Consider the following 18,156-nt stretch of genomic DNA (forward strand, 5'->3'; position numbering starts at 1 on the left):
ATGGGTTCCTTAGGGGAAGAACAGCAGCCAAGCATAACATTCCATGTCCACCTTCCTGAACTCCCCTCAGACCTCCTGGGCCCACCTCCTCCCAGGCCCTTCTGCTGGCATTCCTGTTAATGACTCACTGAGGCCGAGGAGAAGGCTCTCTAGACCTTGGGGTTTTGTTTTCCATTTTTTGACATGGCTTCTGTTTTCTCTGGCAGAGAATATCTGGCCCAAATTCAGTCCAAGTATGACCCATTCCCAGGGAAGTGACATCCCATGGCCCCTCATGCACCCTGTAGCCTCCCCAGCATGACACATTGGACCAGACTGGATGCATGGAAGCAAATTCCCAGAACTGATTTTGAGCATAGTGATTCAGAGGAGGGCAGTGGGCGAGACTTGCTTCATTCACCCTTGCTGCTACCACCAGGCTGAAGTCACTTATGCGGAGGCCTAGCTGTGAGAGGGTTGTCCTGGGATGGGGACAAAGCTGATGAGGGCCAACAGCCTGTGGGATGCAAGTGTCGACCATGTGTACCAGGCACAACACAGCACGATCCATTTAATATGCATACAGTATGTTGTGGACTGGGGTCACTTGCCAAAACAGATGGCTAGGAGGGCAGAGACGGGATAACCTCAGGGACCAAACTTGATGTTGTATCCCTGCTTGCTTAAGAAGAGCCAGAAAGGGGGCTTCCTGGGGGAGCGGGGTCACCCACTCCCAGGGAGCAGTGGGGTGTGGAGCCCAGTCTCTGAAAGTCTCCCTGGTTCTCTACCTGCTCAGACTGGCCTGGGGAGGTAGGGGTTGAGATGTCCTGACCTGCATTTTCCTTTTTCTCCATGTCAATCATCCTAGGGCCCCTATTCTCTATCGGGGTGCCTCCCCACCTTGGTTGTAAGTTGCCTGCCACTGACCTGGACCTACAGCTACAAGCCCACTTTTACATCTTTAGTCCTTCAATAGCAAATGCTCTGGCAGTACCGGGCTTAGCTGTGATGGCCACTGGGGCCAGCCAACGTTTATCTTCTAGAAGCCGATGGCAAATACCCTGGCACTTCCACCGATGTATCTTGGGATGCTCTGAGTCTCTGTGTGCCCTCCGGGCCCGTGTGGTAGCCACAGCTATTGTGAACAATTATCCTGGGATGCTCTGAGTCTCTGTGTGCCCTCCAGGCCTGTGTGGTAGCCAAAGCTATTGTGAACAATTTGTTGTTGCTGTTTTAACCGATTCCGGTTAGAGAAAGGAAATAAATAACTATTTGTCCACATCGGGACCTGAGCGCTGAGCTCTAAAGGGGGGCTCCTATCTCCAGGACAGCAGCTGGGTTGCTGAGGGCAGTTCTTCACAGCCTCCCTCGAAAAAGTGAATCCTCACAGGCTGTCGTCTCTGTCGTGGACAGTGGTTGGCTCCACAGGCCTGGGAAGTTGGTGATAACTGCACGAAGGTGACACTTCCACGCAACAGGTGACACTTTGAAGAACCAGCCTCCAGAGGTTGGGAAGGAGTGGGATGCCAGTGCCCTCGGGAGCCTAAGTCTCTTTTACCCTCCCCCCCTCTCCTAGCAAGCCGGGAGGCTCCTCTCCTTGCAAGCCGGGAGGCTCGGCGCAGAGGGCCCAACAGGTAGAGCATAGGCCTCCTTAGAACCCCCCGCACATCTGCTCCCCCATAACTTCTAATCTGCTTTCTCTCCTCCCAGGCCTTCCTTCCCCCAACGCGCCCGCACCCAGACCCTCTAAGCTGGGCGCAGATGCTGCTAGTAGTCGGGGCTCTGCGCTGCTCCGCCTCCCTCCCCCGCAGCCCCCGGTCCAAGGCCAACTCCTCCTCCTCCCCCTCCGGAAACCCGAAGCCCCCGCCCTGGCCAGGACGTCGCAAGCACTCTGGAGGGCGGTCCGCGTGAGAGCTAGCCACGCGGGGTAGGAGCGCCCAGCGCCGCTAGAACCTCTCCCGGAGCCCCTCGTCCTCCCTGAATCTCCCTCTCCCACCCCTTTTTGGATACCCTCGACGCCCACGTTGCTCCTCAGGGTCCCTCACGCCCTTTCCCGCCCCCCCGCGCGGGGCACCGCCCCTGCCACCCAAGTCCCGGCTTGAGCCCACGCCGCTGCCGCGCGTGCCCAGAGCCATGGCTGCGGTGCGCACCGCACCTCTGCTCTGCGGCCTCCTGGCACTGCTGGCGCTGTGCCCCGTGGGGAGCCCACAGACGGTGCTGACGGACGACGAGATCGAGGAGTTCCTCGAAGGCTTCCTTTCGGAGCTGGAGACCCAGTCCCCGCCCCGGGAGGACGACGTGGAAGCCCAGCCACTTCCCGAGCCCACCCAGCGTGCCCGCAAATCCAAGGCAGGGGGCAAGCTTCGGGCAGATGCAGAAGGTGAGAACCTGGAGGCATGGGAGACCACGGGCTCAGGTGAGCATACAGGGGCGCTGGAGGGTCTGGACACTTCCCCTGCTGCCCAGGCAGGAATGGCTCTCCAAGTGCAATACAAGGCAACATCGTGCCAGGCGGCAGTTCTAGCCAGGAGTTTGGAGGCCTGGAGGTATGTCCAGCACAGGGTGGCACTGGGCTTTTGCGGTTCTGAGGATCCAGTCGTCCAAGTCTCATGAGGATGTAGGTTTGGGCCAGAGGGGGATTGTATTTCACCTCCTGCCGTTCAAACTGACCCTAGTCTGTTAGTGGCAGGCTTCTGCCTCCTCTCCTCCCACAGGAACACACAAGCAGGGGAGGGGGATGCGGAAGACTTCTGTTCTCCAAACTTCCAGGTGAAAGTGGGCAGTCTGAGATGGTCAGAACTAGCCGAGGTGATAGCATCACCGAGGCATGTAACCCGGAGCCTCTTACGTAACCAGTTGTCAGTAAACCTTGGCTGGTTTTCATGGCCCTCCGGAGGGTGGCAAAGGATCTTGTGATCTCTCTCCCAGGAGACTGTAAGGCACCATTCATCATTCCTGAGGTCAGCAGCTCCCCCTCCGGCCCCCACTGCTGTAGGTCTGTCCTGCTCTTCCCTGCCCCTCACCTCCCTGCACACTGCCTCCTGCAGTCACAGCTTCCTAGACAGGGCTGAAATGACCCTGCTTCTGCTCCATGTTTTGTAATGTTCTCTGTGTTTCAGCCAACTGCCTTCGTGTTTCCCATCCACCATGAAATTCTCTGCAGCACTTGCAGCTCCTAGGGTGCTGGGAGGGTGGACCTTGCTGCTAGACTTCCCTGAGATGAGCCAGCAGCTAGCAGCCACCTACCTGTCCCTCTGTCCTTGATGTGGTCCCCACGGCTTTCAACCTACCCTAGACCTTCCTTTTAGGCTTCAAGATGTACTGAATGCCTGCCAACCTTCCTGCCTTGATGCAGGGCTAGGGAACCAAACCCAGGGCCTTGCACACACCAGGGGACTGCTCTAGTACTGAACTTGAGAGTCTCTTCGAAGCTTTTCTTGTCCCTGTAAGGAGGCTCTAGGAAGGCCGAGCCATGTTCTTTAACTTGCGTGGCAGTTTGCTCAGGAGCCTTGCTCCTCCAGGCGCCTTCCCTGAGCCTTCCATGCCTGGCACAGAACTGTGCTCCGGGACTAACCAGACATTGAAAAAGTGGATTGTGAGGGACCCCCATGAAAGTTTTGGCAGATGGAAATGGCTCCCTAGATATCATGCCCCATGCTCAGTCTTCAGAGCAGCTGAGAGTTGATGCTGGGTGCTGGGGATGCGCAGACAGGAAGCCTGGACACGGATCTCATTCTACCTACCACTTGAGCAAGTGACTAACCTCGGTTTCCTGAGCTACACCAGAGACCGACGGGTGCCCCCACACCCAGGCTGTGGGTACCCTGAGGGACCACATGGGCACACAGAATGGGCTCTGATTGATTCTACATCTTCATCCTTGGCAGTCCCTCCAGAAAAGAACAAAGACAGAGGGAAGAAAGGAAAGAAGGAGAAAGGCCCCAAGAAACAACCCCTCGAGGTGTCCACCAGGCCTCCCAAGAAAGGAAAGGAGAAGCCACCTAAGGCCACCAAGAAGCCCAAGGAGAAGCCACCCAAGGCCACCAAGAAGCCCAAGGAGAAGCCACCTAAGGCCACCAAGAAGCCCAAGGAGAAGCCACCCAAGGCCACTAAGAGGCCCTTGGCAGGAAAGAGGCTCTCAACTGTGGCCCCCTTAGAAATGCTGGAGTGGCCACTACCCTCACCCTCCAACCCCAGCCCTAAGGAGCTACCACAGGAGAGAGGTTTGTAGCAGGCTCCTTGGGGGTTCTCACCTCTTTGAGGACGTGGAGAAATGAGGAGAGGTTCCTGGAACCCTAACAAAAGGAAGCTTTGAAGCCTTGTCATGAACTTGGTAGTTTTATCAGCAAGTTCTCTGAAGGCTGCCACGTGGGCAGGGAGAGAGCTTGGGAGCTTATAGGTAGAGAAGCCTGTCTCCTGGTCCCACCTGCTTTCCTCGGCTGGCACCAGCTTTATAATAAGCTTCCCTCCATCCCCCAGGAGGCAGTGTAGCACTCTAGCCCCAGGGTATACCAGCAGAGTGCCTGTGTTTCCTTGGAGTGAGCCGTGGCCTTAGGAGGGCATCCACAGGGTCCACAGGCTCTGATGCATTGCTGTCTTAAGCTCTCAAGGTGGTCTGGGTAGGCACCCCTGTTTATCTGCTTCTGGATCTTGTGTGTTGTAGGAAGAACCTTCCCAAATTCCTGGCAGGGTCAAGGAGAGGGGACCCAGATGGAGGCCAAGGAGCACCAGCCGGGTGAGTAGCTGTCATCCTCTTGGTCTCAGGGTGACCAGCCGCTCAGCCCTGCTAGACTCAGGGGCTTTCTGGAGTGGACCTGGGTAGGGTTGTCAGGAGGCCACTGTTATCTTCCCCTCAGAGCCAGAGGAGGAGACCGAGGCACCCACACTGGACTACAATGACCAGATAGAGAGGGAGGATTATGAGGACTGTGAGTAGACCCCTACCCACGTGTGGACTAGACTCTGGCCTGGGCACTGATGGTTCTGAGGTCCACCCAGCACGGCTGCTTAGAATCTACCTCCCCCTTAGTCGAATACATCCGGCGCCAGAAGCAACCCAGACCGACACCCAGCAGGAAGAGGCTCTGGCCAGAGCGCCCTGAGGAGAAGGCTGAAGAGCCAGAAGAAAGGAAGGAAATCGGTAAGATGGGAGGCAGTAGAGAGGACTCGGGGTCAGAGGAGAGGCCCTAGTTGACCTCCACCTTACCCCCACAGATCCGCCTCTGAAGCCCCTGCTGCCCCCTGACTATGGGGATGGCTACTTGATCCCCAACTATGACGACAGTGAGTATCTAATATCCCAGAGTCCAAAGGATACAGGCGAGTGGGTATCTGGGCCAAGAGCACAGTCAGGACACTGGGCCTTCTCTGCCCACCTTCCTGGTTCCTGACTTTGCTCTTGCCTCCAATAGGGGTGTCCCTGGATCTCGCTCTCAGCCCTGTTACCCTATGTGGGCCCAACCCTCCCTTCCCTGGGCTCTAGCAGGCTTTCTGCCAGCTCACTGCATCTGCCTTCTCCAAAGGGTGGGCTGTGGCCCTTCCCAGATCCCACTGGAGGCCTCCGATCTCCTTTCTGGGCTCTTGACTTGTACAGGTCCTTACCTTTCCCTGCTCTTGTCTTACTATTGATGCCTCCAACCCTTGGCCTCAGCCCAGACCTCAGGGCCTGCCCCCGTCCTGGCCACATGTGCTCGCTGCCACCCAGGCATCTCTCTTGCTCATCTTTGATTCTTCCTTCACATAGGCAGACCTTGTACCAGGTTTGTGACCTCAGTCCTGGCCCATCCCCTACCTTCTCGCCTCTCTCCCCAATTGTTCAGGCCTGCCTTATGGGCTCCTGTGAAGTCAGGAGCCAAGGCCAGCGCAGGATCGGGGCCAGCTAAACCTGGCTTTCTCTCCTACAGTGGACTATTACTTTCCCCATCCTCCACCACAGAAGCCAGATGTTGGACAAGAGGTGGATGAAGAAAAGGAGGAAATGAGTGAGTGAGACCAGGCAGCTTTCATAGCACACCACCATCTGAGGCCACGTGTGTCTGCTAGATGGGCCTTCTGCCCGCTCAGCCTGATTCTTATCTGCATGCTCCAGGCTCAGCCTGACCCCTCCCCACATGCTCTCAGGTCAGCCTGACCCCCATGTATCCCCGGCTTAGCCTGAACCCCACCACATGCGCTCTGCTCAGCCTGACCCCTCCTGCTTGCTCTCGGTCAGCCTGACCCTCATGGACCCCTAGCTCAACCTGCCACGCTTCTCCATGTATTCCCAGCGTAGCCTAGCCTCCCCTACTCCAGGCCCAGGGCTGACCTGACTGGCCTCTCTTTATCTTCCATGTCCCAGAGAAACCCAAAAAGGAGGGCAGTAGCGCCAAGGAGGAGACAGAGGACAGGTGGGCCGTGGAGAAAAACAAGGACCACAAAGGTGTGTGGCCAGTCCCCAGGGGGCGGCGTGGAGATTTTGGCTGCGTAGGCCCTTGGCTTCAGCCCTTCCTTTTGTTCACAGGGCCCCGGAAGGGCGAGGACCTGGAAGAGGAGTGGACTCCGGTGGAGAAAATCAGTGAGTAGGGCTAGGTGTAGGGTGATGACCCCACTCAGGACCACACGCGGGACCAGATTTCCTGGTGCAGCTTTGACCCCCAGAAGCCCATCCCACCATAACTTCTTGTAGCACATGGGAGAGCCTCGTGAGCTGAAGACAGCCTCACTCAGCTGCACCTGTGCTCTGACCTGAGGTTGGCCTGCTTGGGGGGGTGGGGTGAAGAGTGGGGGTGGGGTGGGGCAGAACTTCTTGGTGTCCAGCAGCTGGGTGACAGTGGGATGGGGGCAGGGCCTAGGGGAGGGAGGGAGGTCTCCAGCTGCCTTTGTAGGTTTCAGTTTGAAGCCAGTGTGCAAACGGCCTCATCTGGGTGAAGTCCCCTGGGAACCTGGGATTTCTCTGAAGTGTTAGGCACCATTCTTCAGATGGCGGCTAATGCAGGGGAAGCAGGCGTGGGTCACATTGGCTCCTGGCCTGATCTGAGTCCCCTGGAGATGGGTGGAACCTGCAGTCTTCTGAGCCACAAGCTTCACAGCTGCCCTCTGACTGGCACCCACATGGAAGGGCCTCTGAACTGATGAAGGGAGGTTGAGTCCGTGAGCCGCTAACCCAGGGTTGTGTGTCTGCAGAGTGCCCGCCTATTGGGATGGAATCACACCGCATTGAGGACAACCAGATCCGTGCCTCCTCCATGCTGCGCCATGGCCTGGGAGCGCAGCGGGGGCCGGCTCAACATGCAGGTGAGGGAGTGGACTGTCCAGCCTGCAGTGGGCCGGGGCTCCCCTGCCCGTGCTCAGCCTCCCCTTTAACAGGCTGGCGCTAATGAAGACGACTATTATGATGGGGCCTGGTGTGCTGAGGACGAGTCGCAGACCCAGTGGATCGAGGTGGACACCAGAAGGACGACTCGGTTCACAGGCGTCATTACCCAGGGCCGAGATTCCAGCATCCAGTATGTAGATGGGCTCTTAGGCAGTGGGCAGGGGCTCCAGCACAGCTCTGAGTCCCACTTGGGACATTCTAGATAGCCCTTGACCTGAACTGGAAAGGCCAGGAAAATCAGTGAGGGGCCGATCATGCACCTGGCCCCCAGTCCACGGCTAGTCAGTCTGCATGTAAAGATGGACAGTGCAAGAGCCACTGCCCATGGCCAGACAGACTCTGGCTCCAGAGCTCCAGGCCATGCTCCACAGCCCTGCTCCAGGCTCAGAAGTTTGTCTCAAGGCCGTAGAGCCTTGGATGAGAGCAGCTTTGCCTTGACTGTGTCTGCTCCACAGTGACGACTTTGTGACCACCTTCTTCGTGGGCTTCAGCAATGACAGCCAGACCTGGGTGATGTACACCAACGGCTATGAGGAAATGGTGGGTGCCCAGGTCTTCTGCCTGGCTCTCATTGTCTGGGCCAGGGTGGACTCTTGGGCGAGCGGGGTACCCACACAGAGGCCTGCTTCTGTCTAGACCTTCCATGGGAACGTGGACAAGGACACACCTGTCCTGAGTGAGCTCCCCGAGCCAGTTGTAGCCCGTTTCATCCGCATCTATCCTCTCACCTGGAACGGCAGCCTGTGCATGCGCCTGGAGGTGCTAGGCTGCCCTGTGACCCGTGAGTGAAGAGGGGCTGGCTGTGGCTTTGGGTGGCTGCAGTGGGATTTGGGTGTGGAGCCAAGGGCAGCTGATTCAGGCCCGGTACACCTGCTCTTCTGCAGCTGTCCACAGCTACTATGCACAGAATGAGGTGGTAACCACGGACAGCCTGGACTTCCGGCACCACAGCTATAAGGATATGCGCCAGGTTAGGAGCCTGAGTCACAGGCCGGGGTGGGCCCTGTGCTGGGGTACGAGAGCTTATCCTCAGCCCTGTCCCTACTATTTCAAAGGCATACTCTCCCTTCAAGGAATGTTGGCCACCTCTTACGTTAGGGAAGGAACCAGTACCTGGGGGCATCGGAGGGACGGGAGTTACTTGCCTCCTCCCATAGAACCCATCAGGAGCAGGAGGATGCTGGTCAGTGACATCCCAATGTCTCCTCCCTGCCAGCTGATGAAGGTGGTAAATGAGGAGTGCCCCACAATTACCCGCACATACAGCCTGGGCAAGAGTTCACGAGGGCTCAAGATCTACGCCATGGAGATCTCGGACAACCCTGGGGAGCACGAGCTGGGTGAGGGCCTGGGGACATTGTTTTGCCAATGCCTAGAGTACCAGGGTCCCTGAACTGCTTCCCTCCTGCGGGGCCTGTACAGTTGATATACAGCACTCACCATCTCCTGCCTGACCTGTGGACCCCAGGGGATCCAGGCCTGCCTTCTGAGTACCAAAAGCCTCAGCTGCCCCCCAGACCTTATGGGTACATCTGGGCCTTCCCAGGCTAAGTGCCTGCTCTGGCTCCTATCTTTGCAGGGGAGCCTGAGTTCCGCTACACAGCTGGGATCCATGGCAACGAGGTGCTAGGCCGAGAGCTCCTGTTACTGCTCATGCAGTACCTGTGCCAAGAGTACCGAGATGGGAACCCCAGAGTGCGCAGCCTGGTGCAGGACACGCGGATCCACCTGGTGCCTTCACTGAACCCTGACGGCTATGAGGTGGCCGCGCAGATGGTGGGTTGTGGGGCTGGCAAGGGGTGGGTAGAGACTGGAGGCATGGGTGGTCCTTCCCTGACTTCGCACCCCATAGTCACCTATGTATGGTCTTCCTTGCAGGGCTCAGAGTTTGGGAACTGGGCACTGGGGCTCTGGACTGAGGAGGGCTTTGATATCTTTGAGGACTTCCCAGATCTCAACTCTGTGCTCTGGGCAGCTGAGGAGAAGAAATGGGTCCCCTACAGGGTCCCCAACAATAACTTGCCAATCCCTGAACGCTACCTGTCCCCAGATGCCACGGTGAGAAGCAGGTCTTGGCATGCCAAGCAGCTGGGGTAGGGTGGGGGATTGCTGATAGGTAGCTGAGGTGTTGGCATTGAGATCCTGGAGGACAAGAAGAATCAGAGGGACGTGGATAGGATGTGGGAAGTATAGCACTAGCGTGGGACTCCACAGATGGAAGGGGACATGGCTTCTTATGACACCCGTCCCTAGGTGTCCACAGAAGTCCGGGCCATCATTGCCTGGATGGAGAAGAACCCCTTTGTGCTGGGTGCAAATCTGAATGGTGGTGAGCGGCTTGTGTCTTACCCCTATGACATGGCTCGGACACCTAGCCAGGAGCAGCTGCTGGCGGCAGCCATGGCGGCTGCCCGTGGAGAGGATGACGAGGAGGCATCCGAGGCCCAGGAGACTCCAGATCATGCTATTTTCCGCTGGCTGGCCATCTCTTTTGCCTCTGCCCATCTCACCATGACTGAGCCCTACCGGGGAGGGTGCCAGGCACAGGACTACACCAGCGGCATGGGCATTGTCAATGGGGCCAAGTGGAATCCTCGGTCTGGGAGTAAGTCAGCCTGGGAAGAGCTTGGGAAAGGCCTGTGACCTGGGGAGGGGATGACCACGGGTCTGCTTTTGTCTGTCCAGCTTTCAATGACTTTAGCTACCTGCACACTAATTGCCTGGAGCTCTCTATTTACCTGGGCTGTGACAAGTTCCCTCATGAGAGTGAGCTGCCCCGTGAGTGGGAGAACAACAAGGAGGCGCTGCTTACCTTCATGGAGCAGGTGGGACAGCCTGGGCTACCAGGAAGAAGATGGAGCTTGGGAGGAGTGTGGACGTGGAGTCTCCATGTGGGCTCATACCCCTCTTTTGCAGGTGCACCGTGGCATTAAGGGTGTGGTGACAGATGAGCAAGGCATTCCCATTGCCAATGCTACCATCTCCGTGAATGGCATCAACCATGGAGTGAAGACAGGTATTCTGCCTGTTACCCCCCCGCCCCCTTTTATAAGGGTCGACATGTACCTCTGGCTGGCCTAGAACTTCTGTATAGTCCAGGCTGGTCTTGAATTCACAGCCCTGCCTTGAGTACTGAGATTACAGAGCTAGTGTCATGACGCCTGGCTCATGTGTGGACAGCTCTGCCTTCCCAGGTGGGGCTCACCTTGTCCTCCCAAAGTAGTAGTAAGTCTCCCCAGGTAGCAAGGCAAGCCTGGGGAGATCTCTGAGGACTGGGCCTGGGGGAATCTGAGAGGGCAGAGCTGGAGTGGCCCTGGGACAATCGGGCCTATCCTCTTTATACAGCAAGTGGGGGAGACTACTGGCGCATCCTGAACCCTGGTGAGTACCGTGTGACGGCCCACGCAGAGGGCTACACCTCCAGTGCCAAGACCTGCAACGTGGACTATGACATTGGGGCCACCCAGTGCAACTTCATCCTGGCTCGCTCCAACTGGAAGCGCATTCGGGAGATCCTGGCTATGAATGGGAACCGGCCCATCTTCCGCATTGACCCCTCACGACCCATGACCCCCCAGCAGCGGCGCATGCAGCAGCGCCGTCTCCAGTACCGGCTCCGGATGAGGGAACAGATGCGGCTGCGCCGCCTCAATGCTACCACAGGCCCTCCCACAAGCCCCACCCCTCCCCCTACACCTCCCTCTTCCCCTACACCAGGAGTTACCTGGAGACCCTGGGAAACTACCACTGCAGGCTGGGAGGAGTCCGAGACTGAGACCTACACAGAAATAGTGACCGAGTTTGGGACCGAGTATGGGACTGAGCTGGAGGAGGAGGAGGAGATGGAAGAGGAGGAGGAAAAGGAGATGGTCACGGGCCCCACGTTTCCATTCACAACAGTGGAGACCTACACAGTGAACTTTGGGGATTTCTGAGACTGGGATCCCAACGCCTGGCCTAATTCCAACTAAGACAGCCCTTCTCAAGTCTGTGCTGGCTGACACATAGCCGTCAGAGGTCCCCTGGACAGGCCCTCCTCCCCCAGTGTGGGACAGCAAGGCCACCAGGACTCCACAGCCAGAGTCTATGCAGAAGCTCCAGTTCTACCTGCCAGCCTTTGGGGAGGGGCAGGCAAGGAAGCCACGGTCACATCAATAAAACAAGCTCAAGGCACCAACTGCCCTGTTCTGCCCGCCCAGTGGGAGAGAAGAGTCTGGCTGGCTGGGGGCTCTCCCTGTCAGTGCCATCCCACACATGCCCAGAAGCTCCAGGTGCAGACCTGTAAAAATTCATGGTTTATTTACAGGGTTCATTCACGTGGCAAGGGGGAATGGCCCAGCTGCCTCTCATCAGGGACCCAGCCCCAGGTCTTCCAGCTCATCGTGTTCTGCTCCAAAGCCTGCAAAGCTGATAGGCTGGCAGGCCAGGCTGCGTAGGTTCACCAGGCAGGCAGTCTGTGTGGAACTAAAGTCAGGAACGGCCACCAACAGTACCACCTGGTCCTCAGGACCTGCAAGACAATCGTACGGGGCCCACCTTAGGTTCTGGTAGGACTGCCTCACAGGGAAGTCCCCACAGTTGCGCCATGTGCTCAGATCCATCTCAGACCCTCTCCAGGCAGCTCCACCACACACCAAACACAAAGGCCACTGCACAGACTGTCCTGCGGGGACCCTTGTACCCAGGTGAGGCAAAACTGTTCCTGACAACTCAGGCCGGGAGCCCCCCAAAGATAAAACTTACCTTGGATGATTTTGGAGCCAAAGCTGGGGGTGTTGCCACAGAAGTAGACATGAGGGCACTCCGGAAAGATGAACGGGTCAGTTTTGTAGAAGGGGTAACACCCTGGAGAAAGGCCTGTTGTTGAGCAGCTGCCCATTAAGATGTCCCCTCCCTCCCTGAATGCTACAGCATCCCAACTGTGACAGAAGTGCCCTGTGGTCACCCAGCACCACTAGGGGTTGTACAGGCTTTGGCTCTGGACAGAATTGATTGCAGTGGCTTCCAGAACAGCTTTGCTGAACATAAGGCTGGGCTGGGCCATCCCAGCACGCTTGGTCCCACAAGTGTAACTGAGCAGATATATACCTAGGGTGTCCGGAGCCGTGGGGCTGATGTGACGGACCCGCAGGGTCCACTCTAGGATCTCTAAGTGGTCTTCCATGCTGCTGTACCGGAAGATATCACTCACATTCTGTCCAGACGTCCCCAGGAACCTGAAAGGGAAAGGGCTCTGCTGATTGTGGTCTTGAGGGGGCGGCTATCACTGCCACCCCACCCACAAAGACTCTCTCAGCACCTACCCGATGGCCTCTTGGGGGTGCTCTAGCCAGTCTTATAGGGTAGATAGACACCAGGAGGGCCTTCTGCAGTCCCGGCCCCTCCCAGACTTTGTCCCCACGTCTTGTACCATGCTGACTACCTGACTCCATCAATGGTGGCTTGGTATGGGTTGGTGACCAGCTGGAGTGTGGAGTAGGCAGTGGCCAGTGGGAACATGCAGGGGTGCAGGGGCTGCTGCGGGAGTGTGTAGTTGGTGGGATCAAACTCGCCTGGCATCACATCCACAGGTACTGAGGCCTGGAAGGCACAAGGCAGGGGGAGCTCGTCTGCCTCAAGAGACCCCTACCCCCTACTCTGCCCACCCTATCTTCCCTTCCCCATCCAGCAGCAGCATCAGCAGCTGGATTTTCACAGCCCCTCCAGTCCCCAAGCCGCTCACACTCAGCTGCAGGAGGATCTCATCCAGCATTTTGACTGCTTCCACACTGGCTGCCTGGGTTTTCTTGGTGAGGTACTTGGCCTGGGAGAAGAGACCCAGGATGTGGTAGGGCTCTCAGTGAGGCTCTGATTAGGGGACACCCAGAGCCCATCAGGGTCCTTGGCTCTGAGAAAGGCAAAGGCCAGCGGCAGGTACATCTACTTGCTGAAGGGTCGACAGGGGGTGGAACTCCGCCCTGGCCCCCATGCCTTCAGGGAGTCGGGGACAGCCCTGGAGCAGCAGGCCCAGTCATGCTAACAGGCCAGGGCTGAGTCGTTGGGAGGACTCCATACCTTGTTGATAGAATCTCTGCTCTGGGTGTTGTGACTGAGGAGGTTGCCTGCCAGGATGACTCGGGAGACATGGGCGGCACTACACTGTTCGCCTTCGTCCCCAAGCTGCCCCGTCACCACATCCACCAGCAGCTGGGTGCCCAGGAGGCTCTCGCCACCACCTCCGCCCAGGCCCAGCCCGGATACCAGCAGCACAAATCTGCAGAGGATGGTGAGGTCTTGCAGGTTGCTGGAAGGGGGAGGCGATTCCTCCCAACAGAGACACTGGGGTGCCTGAGTGTGGCTCCTCACCTGTCTGTGTCAAGTGGGGGTATAGGCTTCTGGGGAGCCAGGTCAGCAAAGCAGTGGTCCTCAACCTGAAACCTGCCATCGTCTCTCACGGAGCCAAACACTGCCAAGACCGTTCCTGAGGGAGGGTGGAGGCAGAACCCCAAGGTAGCCTCTGAAGGTCTCCTACCTCCTAGCCACCCCCCAGCCACTCCAGCAAAGCCTCGATTAGATGTCTCCTCAGGCTCACTGCTCTTGAATGGAGACAGAAGACTGATCTCCCAGAGGATCATCCGTGGACAAGCAGCCTCTGACCACGTGAACCCACAGCTACTTCCCAAGACTCTAGCGTAGCAGCCTTTAACGCACGGGCCTCCCCATACACACCTTGCTGGGTCTCCCACAGCCACCCTCCTTTCAGGGTCCCCACCACTCCCACCTGTGACCAACTTCGACACATCGATGGTGCCTTTCAGTTTGATACGCTGCAATTCATCTTCTAAGACCAGCTCATCATCTGGGTGGATGTATTTGCTCCGAGGAGGCTGGGGGATCAGGTTGTGCTGGGAGGCAGAAGGAAGGGAGTCTCAGAGCCCAGGTTGCCATAGCTCCCGTGTTAGGAAGTGGCACCATAGTCTCTGCCTGCCTGGGTTGGCTTTCTTACCCCCTATAGTCAGAGGCCCAGCCTCAATCCACTGGGACAAGGTTGGCACGTCAGGGGTGATAGGGCTCACCTCCTCGCTGATCTCCCGCAGGATGGAGGGCTGGAGCGGCATGGCTTTGAAGAGAGTGCCCACCACACAGCACTGTTCCCCAGGCTGCAGCTCACACAACTTCTTCACCCCGACTCCACTGCCTGGGTGTGAGGGCACAGAGTCAGACTATGAAGGCCCACCCTGATGACACCCCCAGTGGACCTTGCTGCTCAGCCTCTACCACAGGACATTTACTGGGACTCACAGGAGTGCTGCTCCCCTGGCCTTGGCCAGGAGCGAGAGCATGTTAAGTGAAGGTTCCCTGGACCTCAACGTGATGGTGAAGGGGGTCCATCAGAGGGGATAGAGGGACTGTGGGTGGATGGAGTGGGACCTTGATGCCAAACATCTACAGAGGCAGGGAAGGCCAGGGGCCAGGCTATGTGAGGACGGGAAAAAGACTGGAGTGGGTCAGGCACAATCCCGGGACTCCTGGAGCCACCAGAAAATGGAAGGATCTACCCTAAAGCCTCTTGAAGGAACCAGCCCTGCTGACAACCAGATTTCAGACTTCTGGCCTCCAGAACCACAGGGAATAAATATGTGTGTTGTCCTAAGTCCCCTGTTTACAACACTTCTTTACCATGACCACAGGAAGCAACTATGAAACACATTATCTGCATCTCAGTCACATGCTACGTCCTGACAACTACCATGTCCTTAAGACTTTGGATTCTTTTTTTTTTTTTTTCAAGACAGTGTTTCACTACATAGCCCTGGCTGTCCTAGAACTCACACTGTAGACCAGGCTGGCCTCAAACTCACAGAGATCCACCTGCCTCTGCCTCCCAAGTGCTGGGATTAAAGGTGTGCACCACCATGCCCAGCTAAGACTTTGGATTCTTATGTGCCAGCCCCTGCTCTGCCCAATGCTTCATTCTCTGAAAATATACCTTACAATTCCCACTTCCCGTCCCCTCCACCTCGGTCCACTCTATCCCCTGTGGAGTCGGCAGCCTTGCTCATTCAAAGCCCCCAGGAGGCAAACCAGAACATATGTGAATGGCCTTTATGCTCAGCAGGAACGATGTGGAAAGCTGGGCAAGAAGAAGGAATGCAAGTTCCAGAAAGTTCCAGGGATTCATTAGCACAGACCCAATCCTAGAACAAATTGCTGAGGAGGCAGGGTGAAGTGGAGGCTGGGCCAGAACCACACTCATGCCCCGGAACAGCCAAGAACATTCCTCAGAGCTCCACCCAGGGGAGCAGACAATTCCACAGAAGGAAGAGGGACTCTAGCACGAGAGAGAAGCATCAGATGCCAGTAGAAACAAGTTTCCAGATCCCCACCTGTGGCTCTGCTATGGTTTGGGTGTGGTTCATCCCTCAAAGACCAGCCTGCCATAATGAGGGGCTCTCTAGCGAGGGTGGGCAAAGAGCGACTAATTTGCATTGAGGACAGGAAATAGCTGCCATCACTGCCAGAACTCGGTCTTTACCTCAGACCAGCCTCTGAGCCACCTAACTTAAATCCCACAGGTTAATTTAATCCTCTCTCTCTCTCTCTCTCTCTCTCTCTCTCTCTCTCTCTCTCTCTCTTTCTTTTTTGTTTTTTTCGAGACAGGGTTTCTCTTTGTAGCTTTGGTGCCTGTCCTGGATCTTCACTCCGTAGACCAGGCTGGCCTCGAACTCACAGAGATCCTCCTGGCTCTGCCTCCCAAGTGCTGGGATTAAAGGTGTGCACCACCACCACCACCACCACCACCACCACCACCACCACCACCGCCCGGCTTAATCCTCATTATTATCTTAAGAAGTAACAGAGAGCTGAAGAGGCTAAGTTTCCACGGTAACTGCAAAGTGTTAACAGGTTAGAGAAAAGTCCGAGGTCTAGGTGCTGGGCTGCTGGGAGCAGCATACCCCAAGCTTACCCCAGTGCTGCTGGGCCCGGCTCACCAGGAAGGGTCTCATCTGGATGAGGCGGGTGGCGTATATGTGAGCATACTGCCGGCTAAAGCTGCGCTCTCCCAGTCGAAAGGGCTGTGAGGAGTTGGTGTAAGTTGCAACAGGTACCCGGGCAAAGGTGGCATTGCTGGCCGATGGTGGGGACAGCAGAGTGTGGGCCCTCTGTGCCGCCTGCTCTGAAAACATGGCAGCACTCCTGGCTTGTTCTGTCCAAGCAGCTGTGTCCAGGCTCAGGAGCATCACTGTAAAGACACACACAGGCATCCCTGCAATTCCTACTTGAACCCGGAGAGGCAGGTGTCGTTCCCCCCCCCCAAGTGTCTCAACCGAGCTGCCCACACTGCAACCAATGGGCACCGAGAAAGAAGGGGAGCATACGTGTATCTGGAGATGTCATCCTGTAGCCTTAATCAGAAAAAACCTGGAGCTCACTCCAAACCTTGTTCATCAAGTTCTCCATATTTCTACCCAATTACCAGGGTCTCAAATTCAACATACCCTCAAATCGAATTACTGATCTGCCTTCATCCACTTCCCTGGAAACTACCCCACCTCTGGGAATGCTGCCAGGCATCAAAGAAGCCTGCCACAATATACTTAGTGATAAAAATAAAACATAAAGTTGTCCCTGCTCTGCTCAAGACTCTCCAATGGCTGCTTTTTCAGTAAATAGAGACCCACGTTCTTAATACTCCCTGTAAGATCAGCTCTGGGCCCGCTGGTCCTTCCATCCTCACACCTGTTTGTTTCTCTTTCCAAGTATCCCTTCCACAGCAGGGGCTCCAGCGGAGGCCCGGCTACTCTAGGCTGGCTCTTCTCCTGTGTGCCCCCCAGATTCACTGGCTCTTCCCCTTCAAGTCTCTCCTCAAAACTCACCTCCCCACATCTAATTTACTCCCTCTGCCACTCCAATTATTGGCATCGTTTGCCTTCCCAAGCATTTACTTTGCCTCCTCCAAATGCACCCTAAGTTCCAGGAAGGCAGAGGGTTTTGTTTTCTTCCAGGAGGTATTGCACAACCGCCCCACAACGAGTCCGATTAAGATGTGCTCGGGGGATGCACAGAGAGTTTCAGTAAATAGTATAGAGTGCTTCAACATATTTTTCATGCGTAGGTAAAATGACAACAGTCTGGACACTGTAAGTTCTTAACACAGCTTTCTTTTCATTTTACTTTTTTGGTACTGCTAATACAAAGTTCCAATTCTTGCTAGCTGGCTCTGGCTTAGGACTCAACGAATTTGCCAAAGGGGCGCGTGTGAAATGTAAGCCAAACACGCACGGTGGTGGGCAGCGGCCCACACAGTGCCCCCCAGCCACACGCGGCGGGCCACCCGCCCCGCAGCAGACACCTCCAGCTCGGGCACACTCAGCAGTCCGTAGCACCATCGAGACCCCGGCCCGCGACCCCAGGAGCCCCCAGGCGGGCCCAGCACCCACGTTAACCCCGCTCGGCAGCACACTCACCGCGCCGCGCCGCATCCCGCCAATCTCCGCGCGCCCGTCCCGCCCACCGGCGCACCCGGCCAATCGTCTTCCGCTTCGCCCCGCCCATCGCCGCACGCTTCATCCGGCCAATCCCCGTGTGCCCCGCCTCTGGAAGCCGAGGGAACACGGAGCCACGCCTCCGGTTGCTCGGACAACGTACTCCCCCCCCCCCCCCCGCTCCCCACTCTCACCCTAGGTTTCCTGCGCATGCGTGGGTTTGCCGCTGGGCCGCACAGCGTGAGCGTGTTGGGTAGGGTGGGCCGCTGTGAGGCTCTCCACTCGGCTCGTGTCGCAGTCCGCAATCGCTGGTGGCTTGGTGGCTTCTGGGTGGATGAAGCTTCCCTCCCACGTTCT

The 18,156-nt window shown here is 57.0% G+C and overlaps 2 protein-coding genes across 2 annotated transcripts; one reads left to right on the top strand and one right to left on the bottom strand.

Moving 5' to 3' along the window:
• The first annotated feature begins 1,841 nt into the window (after positions 1-1,841).
• On the top strand, positions 1,842-11,506 carry Aebp1 (AE binding protein 1). The gene is given in 22 exon segments (XM_052734433.1): positions 1,842-2,359; positions 3,867-4,202; positions 4,643-4,714; positions 4,836-4,907; positions 5,009-5,119; positions 5,194-5,262; positions 5,883-5,960; positions 6,317-6,397; positions 6,479-6,532; positions 7,141-7,232; positions 7,234-7,251; positions 7,324-7,463; positions 7,789-7,873; positions 7,970-8,114; positions 8,218-8,303; positions 8,550-8,673; positions 8,913-9,109; positions 9,212-9,391; positions 9,587-9,938; positions 10,019-10,158; positions 10,250-10,349; positions 10,679-11,506. Coding segments are annotated over 22 exon segments (3,369 nt in total). The 5' UTR covers positions 1,842-2,112; the 3' UTR covers positions 11,269-11,506.
• Positions 11,507-11,609: 103 nt separating this feature from the next.
• On the bottom strand, positions 11,610-17,868 carry Pold2 (DNA polymerase delta 2, accessory subunit). The gene is made up of 11 exons (XM_052734434.1): positions 17,782-17,868; positions 16,281-16,556; positions 14,389-14,510; positions 14,094-14,217; positions 13,679-13,793; positions 13,388-13,586; positions 13,056-13,136; positions 12,756-12,913; positions 12,422-12,549; positions 12,077-12,178; positions 11,610-11,843 (listed from the first exon to the last, which is right to left on the bottom strand). Exons 2-11 carry the CDS (start codon positions 16,552-16,554, stop codon positions 11,683-11,685), a joined length of 1,464 nt encoding a protein of 487 aa, XP_052590394.1. The 5' UTR covers positions 16,555-16,556; positions 17,782-17,868; the 3' UTR covers positions 11,610-11,682.
• Positions 17,869-18,156: the final 288 nt, after the last annotated feature.

Source organism: Peromyscus californicus, unplaced genomic scaffold (assembly GCF_007827085.1).
Source record: "Peromyscus californicus insignis strain IS unplaced genomic scaffold, ASM782708v3 Scaffold_13__1_contigs__length_99412109, whole genome shotgun sequence".
NCBI classification, from domain to species: Eukaryota; Metazoa; Chordata; class Mammalia; order Rodentia; family Cricetidae; genus Peromyscus; species Peromyscus californicus.

Coding starts and splice junctions, on each gene's coding strand:
- Pold2 (XM_052734434.1), bottom strand. CDS start 16,554: ATGCTCCTGAGCCTGGACACAGCTGCTTGGACAGAACAAGCCAGGAGT. Junction 12,914..13,055: donor AGATCCTCCTGCAGCTGAGT/GTGAGCGGCTTG, acceptor TGTGCCTTCCAG/GCCTCAGTACCTGTGGATGT. Junction 12,550..12,755: donor GCCACCATTGATGGAGTCAG/GTAGTCAGCATG, acceptor TTTCCCTTTCAG/GTTCCTGGGGACGTCTGGAC.